Here is an 8,960-nt window from a genome sequence, read left to right as displayed (position 1 = left end):
GGTGATATTAATGAATTCTCTATTTCTCGAAGTTTTTATATCTCTCTTTCTATTTCATTCTCTTTCTCTTTCTTTCTTTATCTCTCAACATGTTTTATAGTTCTATGTTTTTTTCTTGCTCTCTCTCTCTCTCTCTCTCTCTCTCTCTCTCTCTCTCTCTCTCTCTCGTTGGAGTAATGCCTATGTTAGCAAAGAGACGGTAGCAAAGAGACGGAGAGACGTTATCACTGATTAGTGTAAATTTCATTGTATTTGTTAGACACACTTTTCTATTATAAATCTATCTAAAAATTGTATTATGTTTGCTAATGTGCGGAGTCTATCCTTGAGAGTAGGGTCACAACAAAGAAAGGTGAGAGACGGAGAGAGGTTATCACTTATTAGTGTAAATTGAATGTATTTGTTAGTAAGACACACTTTTCTAGTATAAATTTCTCTAATAATTACATCATGTTTGCTAATGTGTGGAGTCTATCATTGAGAGTAGGGTCATATGTGTGATATACGTGCCAAGATCATACGTGAGAGTAATGGCACTTGAAGTATAATAAATTTAATAAGAATATAAATGAAAAAATAAAATTAGTATTTTCTTTTTTCTTTTTCAAAGGAGTTTGAAGATGGTTAGGAGTTGTATATACCTAAGCTCAAATCAAGTTCGTCGGCTTCGAATTTTGGATGTAACATGTGTATCTCACCGTAATTGTTCTCACAAACAAGGGCTAGCATTCGAAAACAAATTCATGCTAATTTAATGGAGTACTTCAATGTAAATGAAACATTGACGTAATTGTTCTCACAAACAAGGGCTAGCATTCGAAAACAAATTCATGCTAATTTAATGGAGTACTTCAATGTAAATGAAATTGAAACATTTGGAAGGGTTGAAGATGAGGAGCAAATTGCATTCTATTGTGGAATCCACTTGGATTCAGGTAATAGAGCAACTCCTACTGCTCGGTTCTTCAAGAACCTATTAATGAACATCCAAATGTTCGCGTACATAGAGATATGTCCTATTTCTTTTGATTTAAATGAGCCACCTATAGATGAGATTGGTCGTGTTGATAATTTTCAACCTATTTCTTATTCTGTTGGCAATGTGAAAGGTATTAAATCCGGATGCCATTCTATAAGGAGTGTGTTTTCATTTCCTCATAATTTTAAGCACCCAGAAACCATGGTGTTATGTTCCGAAGATTGCACTCTTCACTCTTTAGGGGCCCTTGCTTACAAGTGCCATTTTTGTGGGGCACTAATTTGGAAATGTGAGGCATCAAGAAAGCTTCGACAATATGTGGGAAAACATTATTGTTCAAGTGGGAACATCTCTTTCTTGCCTTTGAAAAATCCTCCTCCTACATTGGTTGATCTGTTACTTGGTAATGATAATGTAAGCAATGAATACAAGAATAATATATCCTCTTATAACAATGCCTTAGCATTTGTTTCCCTAGGTGCTCACTTGGATAATTACTTCACTAGGGGGGAGGTGTCTTTAATTTTCGAATCCATGGTGCTACCTATCATCGTGTTGGCTCTGTAATACCTGATGAAACATGATATACAGCTCCTCAATTTGCCCAATTGTATGTGTATGATAAAGAGCATGAATTTAAGAATAGACTTCATCGGATGCCGAGCATGCAACCGGCCCACAAATGCCTAGCGTTAAGCAACGGCCAGTGCCCTGACACAAGTAACATAAGGGGTGAGAGAGAGAAAGAGAGCCCATTGCTAACCTTCGTAGTTGCAGCAGAGCCAAGAGGGAAGCTGTGGAGGTGACGACAATCCTAGAATGGAGGGCGCGAGAGAGACTATTTATCGTTTTGCAGTAGAGCCAAGAGAGAGACTATTCATCGTTTTGCAGCAGAGCCAAGAGAGAAGCTGTGGAGGCGGCGGCAATCCCATAACGGAGGGCGCGAGAGTGACTGTGGAAGCGGTGGCAATCCCAACGTATCTACAAAAAAAAAAAACCTATTAGCGCATGCGAGAGAGAGAGAGAGAGAGAGAGAGAGAGAGAGAGAGAGGGGAACAAACCAGGTATCATGCAGGAGCTAAAGGTCGAGGAGCGGGAGAGAGAAATTGTTCACCAGGTCGAGGTATTTTGAATCCGGGAGATGTTTGGAGGGAGGGCGGCAGCAAGTCGACATGGGGGCCCTGTGCTGCATGGGCAATGGTAGAGGGCAGCGCTTGCAAAGGGTGGTGGAAGGGTGTAAGTACCTGGATGGTAGAGGGTGGTGCAGAGGGCGGGCAATTGCAAAAGTCGAGGGTGGCGTTTGCCACGTGGAGGGGAGCCCCGTTATATATAGTAAGATAAGAAGATAAGAAGGAAATGACTCTTTAAAAAATAAGACATATAAAACATGGAACTCATTTAATTAATTGGCATCAAAAAGACATGGGCATTTAAAAAAAGACGTCTTGGGAGAGTTGTGGAAAATCTGCTGGCTTTGCGTGATGTCCTCTCTGCAGCCTTCTAAACCCTACGGTGAGATGGCTTCTTGCCACAAGGCACGTACCAAGAGCAAACGAAAGGTGTTCTTCTCCGAGTGCTGGAACAACCGAGAGAGCAAAAAAGTAAGAAACATTATATCCCATCTTTGCAGACAAAGAGTGCAAACTTGCAGAGAGACAATGCATCCTTGCAGACAGAGAATACAACTCTGCTCTCTCGGGGCGCGTTTGCTGACGAGAGTTAGCCCCTTGGCTTGGTGCAATATGAATGGACTCCTGGTGCAATTCCAACTTGGGTTGAATACACTCTAAGCTTCCGAGAGCCTCCTTGCTGGGAACACCACAAGAAGAAGAAGAAGAAGAAGAAGAAGAAGCAGCAGCAGCAGCGAACCCCCATGTCAACGACTACCACAACAACATTCTTAGTGGAGGCACTCCATTCTTTAGCAGAAGGAATGCCTCCCCTGCAACCTTTGGTTGAGGACCTTGCATGCGTCTTGCAGAAGTGTAGAAACCTAGCGCAGGCGAACCCCCATGTCAACGACTACCACAACAACATTCTTAGTAGAAGGAATGCCTCCCCTGGAATCTTTGGTTGAGGACCTTGCACGCGTCTTGCAGAAGTGCAGAAACCTAGCGCAGGTGCACCGCTTGTATGCCCTACATGCGACAAACTGGGCTGGATGCTTATACATTGCTCGGAACCACCTCGTCTTCATGCTGGTGGAAGTTGTAAGCATGTGCCATTCCCATCATGTTTGTGACAGGCTGGTGTTTTGGGATGAGTGCTCATGGAATTCGCTCATTACAGGTTATGTTAAAGGCCAGGAGTCATTGCATGCTCTCACCATATGGGAAAATGCAAGAGGATGATTATATGCATCCTAGTAGGTACACTTTTGTGGCCTTACTGAAGGCTTGCGCTTCGTCGAAAGATTTGGAAAGAGGCCATGAATTACATGCTGAGATTGCTAGAAAGGGGTTGCTGGAAAGAGACATTTTCATTGGCAGCACCTTGGTTGATATGTATGCCAAATGTGGCTCCCTTGCAAAAGCAAAGGAAGTGTTTGACAACCTCCCAGTTCGAAATGTAGTCTCATGGACTGCACTTATTTCAGGCTTTGTGGAACACGGGCATGGTGAGGAAGCACTCAACTTTGTCAAACAGATGCAACATGAGGGCATCTCTCCAAATGCTTTCACACTTGTTTGCAGCTTGAAAGCTTGTTGCAGCATAGCAGCCACAGACAAGGGTCGAGAAATACATTCAGAGATTACCAAAAAGGGTCTCTTAGAAAAAAATGTTTTTATTGGCAGCATTTTGGTTGATATGTATGCGAAATGTGGCTCCCTTGCAGAAGCACAAGAAGTGTTTGACAAACTCTTGGTTCGAAATGTAGTCTCATGGACTGCACTAATTGTAGGATATGCTGAGTGCGGCCGTGTTGAGGAGGCACTCTATTGCTTTGAACAGATGCAATTGGAGGGCATCTCTGTGAATGCTGTCACATTTATCTGCAGCTTGAAAGCTTGTAGCATCATAGGAGCCTTGGACAAGGGCCGAGAAATACATACTGAGATTGTGAGAAAAGGGTTTGAAAGAGAGCTCCTTGTTGGAAACTGCTTGATCGATATGTATGCTAAATGTGGCTCACTTGCTGAATCACAAGAAGTGTTTGACAAGCTTCCAGATCGAGATGTGGTGTCATGGACTGCACTAATTTCAGGATATGCTGAACAGGGGCATGGCGAGGAGGCACTCTTCTGTTTTGAACAGATGCAACACAAGGGTGTCTCTCTAAATTCTGTCACGTGTGTTTGCAGCTTAAAAGCTTGTAGCTGTACAGACAAGGGCAGAGGAATGCATAATGAGATTACTAAAAAAGGGTTCGATAGAGAGGTACTTGTTGGCAATAGCTTGATTGATATGTATGTTAAATGTGGCTCCCTTGCAGAAGCACAAGAGGTGTTTGATAAGCTTCCAGTTCGAGATCTGGTCTCATGGACTGCACTCATTGCAGGATATGCTGAACACGGGCATGGTGAGGAGACACTGTACTATTTTGAACAGATGCAAGGCACAGGCATCTCTCCAAATGCTGTCACACTTGTTTGCAGCTTCAAAGGTTGTGGCAGCAGAGGAGCCATAGTTAGGGGACGAGAAATGCATGCTGAGGCCACTAGAAAAGGGTTGGAAAGAGAGCTTTTGATTGGAAATGCCTTGATCAATATGTATGCAAAATGTGGCTTGCTTGGAGATGCACAAGAAGTCTTTGACAAGCTTCGAGTTCGGGCCGTGGCCTCATGGAATGCACTAATCACAGGATACATTGAGCACGGGCATGTTGAGGAAGCACTTAATTGTTTCAAAGAGATGCAAGATGACGGCATCTTTCCGGATGCTATCACAGTCGTTTGCAGCTTAAAAGCTTGTGGCAGTATAGGAGCGATTGACAAAGGTCGAGAAATACATTTTGAGATTGCTAGAAAAGGGTTGGAAAGAGAGCTTCTTGTTGGCAACATCTTGGTGGACATGTATGCTAGATATGGCTTGCTTGCAGAAGCACAAGAAGTGTTTGATAAGCTTCCAATTCAAGATGTGGTCTCGTGGACTGGACTAATTGCAGGATATGCTGAACATGGGTATGGTGAGGAGGCACTTTTCTGTTTTGAACAGATGCAACATGAGGGCATCTCACTGAATGCTGTAACATTCATTTGTAGCTTGAAAGCTTGTGGCAGCATAGTAGCCTCGGTCAAGGGCCAAGAAATACATGCTAAGATTGCGATAAAAGGGTTGGAAAGAGAGCTTCTTGTCGGCAACAGCTTGGTCGATATGTATGTTAATTGTGGCTCGCTTGCAGAAGCACAAGAAGTGTTTGACAAGCTTCTAGTTCGAGATGTGGTCTCATGGAATGCACTAATGGCAGGATATGCCCTGCTTGGGGAGAGTGAAAGTGTTTTCTATATGTTTGACAAAATGATTGGAGAAGGTATACAACCAAATTTGGTCACATTTCTTGGTGTTCTTAATGCATGTAGTCATGCAGGCTTAGTGGAAAAGGGCCAGATGTACTTTGAGGCCATCAGGAATGACTTTGGTTTCATCCCAACTCTTGAGCATTATACTTGCATGGTTGATCTCCTTGGCCGTGCAGGCCATATAAACAAGGCAGCAGCGACAATTAAAAAAATGCCATTCCATCCTGGTATTATGGTGTGGCATACAGTGCTGGGGGCTTGTCGAAAGTGGGGCAATTCGGAGCTTGGAAGATATGCCTTTGAACAGTCTGTGCTATTGGATGAAAAGGACGTGACAGCTTATGTATGTATGTCTAACATCTATGTCGATGCTGCCTTGCATGAGGAAGCCAACAAGGTTGAGGTGATGGGAGCATAAGAATAGACATGAAAGAAGCCAGACATGTTAGTGGACAAATGTTTGTTGAACATTTATGCAAAACTAGAAGATCTTTGTTTAAAACGCGATATGTCCCAGGTTTGTATTGGGTGATGCGGGACATTGCCAATGATGCAAGGAAAGATGTGCTATGCAGGCACGAGGAGTAGTAGGCTATCCTCTCTCTCAATTAAAAGATATACATGCCAAAACTTTTTGGGTTTGTACCATTCAGTTATGGCACTTACATCAAAGATAGAGCAGTGAAGTAGTGTTGTCAGAGATGGCACAGGGAAGGAAAATGTGCTTGTGGGAACAAGTGATGATGGTTCTTATGGTGGTTTTTTTGAAGATCTGGTTATTGGTAGAGACGTGGAAGTAGTCCCGGCATTGGGTGATGCTTTGATGGAATCTATGTTTGAGTGCATCCTATAGTGGCTTAGCCTTGAAGCTTATTTTTCTTGCTGTTACAACAATCAAGGTTCTCGAATCTGGATGCTATGTGGGTGGAAATGGCCTTGATGGAAGAGGCTGCATAGAAAGAGTAGAAAAGTCTGCACAATACTTGCTCTCCTGTCAATGTGCTATGTGGGTGGAAATGACCTTGATGGAAGAGGCTGCACAGAAAGAGTGGTTATTAGAAAAGGCTGCACAAGACTCACTTTCCTGTCAATGTGCTCACTAATCGGATCAAAATCACTTGGATTGATGGGGGAAAAGCCATAGTGAACACCGGATTCATGCTCAAGGGATAGTGCTTCCCCCCAGAATGCCCCATAAGGCTCCAAGGAGCTTGACCGGTCCAAAATCAACTTCTATTTGAAAATGAACTACCCTCTCGGGCCTCAAACATTTTGAACTTAAGTCATATCTTTATCCGCACCGACTCCCAAATTTGCATTTGCCTTGAGATTTCCAAGGATCTTCCTTCTATATTGACAAACAAGTTGTAGCTTGACCTCCACCAAGAAAACTAAAAATGAGGTAACCCAAAATGCTGTCTTTGTGCCTCCTGAGCGGTGGCATGCCCATGCCTCTCAAGTGGAGGCTATTGTCAGAATCGATCCAGCGGAAGTTTGAATACACGTAGAGAGAGAAGTTGACGCAGAGAGAGAGAGAGAGAAAAGTTGACGAACAACGCTTGACCTTGATTAGCAATGAATAGATGATTAGATACAATAGTGGGCATGGGTATATATACCCTCAAAATGGAAATGGCCGACTTAGTTAGTTACGACTTTATTTCCACATGAGATACTCACTTTAACACCCTCTCTGTAGCTCATAGTGGACATAGATGAAGAAACCAAGTTGATGTAGATGCAACCATGGACACCTCAGTACCGGCCGGATACCGAATACACCTCGAAAAATGCACCAAACAACATGTCTCCTCAAGAAAATGCCATCTTGAGCTTTAGCTGCCACATAGAATAATGAATTGCAGACAACTCCACATCCATGATCCCCCATTCGTTGAACTGAGAACACATCACGTCCAAAAATCTCTGAATGCTTGAACTGTCAGACACGACGCCCAAAATTCTGCTACACAATGAACAAGGAACTCATCCCATCCATAGTCTACTACCAATGAACTACGAACACATCACGTCCATAGATTTGTCAAGCTGTTCCATGCCAGATGCATGTGCCTTGAACTCCGACACACGGGTCCAAATCACCAAAACGGGAGCACAGACTGCCCCTCTCTGCCACTCACATGCCTCTCTCTGGCTGAAGCACGTGGTAGCATCCATTCACCAAGCTAGAATGTTGGAGCATGTGCCAGTGAAGTCCTCGCCACACCGGCAGACGCCGTAGCATCCCTCTTAGAATCACTGTCCCTGTCATCCTCGTCAGCTTTGCCTTTGCCTTTGTCATTTGTCGAGCCTTGAGCTTTAGCTTTGGATGTGCAATCCCGAGCCAAATGCCCTCGCTTTCCGCACTTATAACAACGGCTCCTAGACTTCTTATTGGATTCCGATGCAGCATGTGCCGATTCTACATCCTTCGGAACCCGAATCTTGCCTTGGGAAATGAGCACTGCTTCCTCCTCAATGAGAAAAGAGCTGAGATCATCAAATTCCAGCTTTTCCTTCGTGACTTGTAAGCGTAATGCCCTCGAGACCATCTCGTACTCCTCAGGCAACTTCGTAAGAACCAAGGCAGCTAACTGGGTACTAGTTAATGCACTATTCATAGCCGATAACTGATCATGGATAACCTTTGCCTTCATTAGAAGTGACTGCATAGAGGTCCCGGTTTCAAACTTGATGGAAAACAACTGGCCGAGAAGGGTTACTGCTCGCATTGTTGAGTCTCGATCAAACATTCCTGCAAGCTTTGACCACATTTCCTTGGCAGTCTTTAAAGTCTGAATGGCAGGGGAAATTTCCTTGGTGAGAGATTCTGCAATCGCCGACATCGCCTTCGCATTGTGGGCATCCCAATCCACAAGAGATTTGAGAAACTCCTCCTCCTGAAGACGTGTGAACCGATTGCTATCCCTTCGGGGACGTTCCTCCGAGCCATCAACAATGTCCCATAAGCCTTTTCTGCTAAACCACAGCCTCATGATCAAATTCCAATGCGCATAGTTGTCGCCATTCAGTTTGTCGTCCTTGCTCGAACACGGGAGTCCCATCTCGAAAACTCCGTCCACCTCTTCTCAGTCGACCCGGTCTGCCTGCTCCAAAGTTTGCCAAGCACAGAGAGCAGTAGCGTTTTAAGAAACGCTGGGCAGGGCGTGCTCCGATCACAATCGAGCCAAGAGGCAGTTGTCCAGCTCAGCGCTGGGTATGGTAATGTCCCCGAAAACGTAACATCTGCAGTCCCCGCCAAGAAAAAAAACACTCCTTGCTGCCCAGAATATCCCACCACCAGCCGACCACCATCCAGCCGCTTCAACCGGTCGCCAACACCTTCGCCTCAACCGGCCGCCAACACCTTCGCTATTGTGCTCTGCCACGCTGAAACGCTGCAGCAGCCACCTTCTCCAACTCCTCCGTGTGCCCAAGAATCAACGAGCACTCAGCTCTGATACCATGTCAGAATCGATCCAGCGGAAGTTTGAATACACGTAGAGAGAGAAGTTGACGCA

The 8,960-nt window shown here is 44.5% G+C and overlaps 1 protein-coding gene across 1 annotated transcript; it reads left to right on the top strand.

Annotated features, from left to right (window-relative positions):
* Positions 1-2,396: 2,396 nt before the first annotated feature.
* On the top strand, positions 2,397-6,852 carry LOC147633518 (pentatricopeptide repeat-containing protein At2g39620-like). Its single transcript, XM_086806606.1, has one exon. It carries the CDS (start codon positions 3,212-3,214, stop codon positions 5,855-5,857), a length of 2,646 nt encoding a protein of 881 aa, XP_086662732.1. The 5' UTR covers positions 2,397-3,211; the 3' UTR covers positions 5,858-6,852.
* Positions 6,853-8,960: the final 2,108 nt, after the last annotated feature.

Source organism: Cibotium barometz, chromosome 12, assembly GCF_041138505.1.
Source record: "Cibotium barometz isolate CiBa-2024 chromosome 12, ASM4113850v1, whole genome shotgun sequence".
Classification (NCBI taxonomy): Eukaryota; Viridiplantae; Streptophyta; class Polypodiopsida; order Cyatheales; family Cibotiaceae; genus Cibotium; species Cibotium barometz.
The sequence above is the reverse complement of the archived record's forward strand: the minus strand, read 5'-3'. Positions and strand labels throughout refer to the sequence as shown.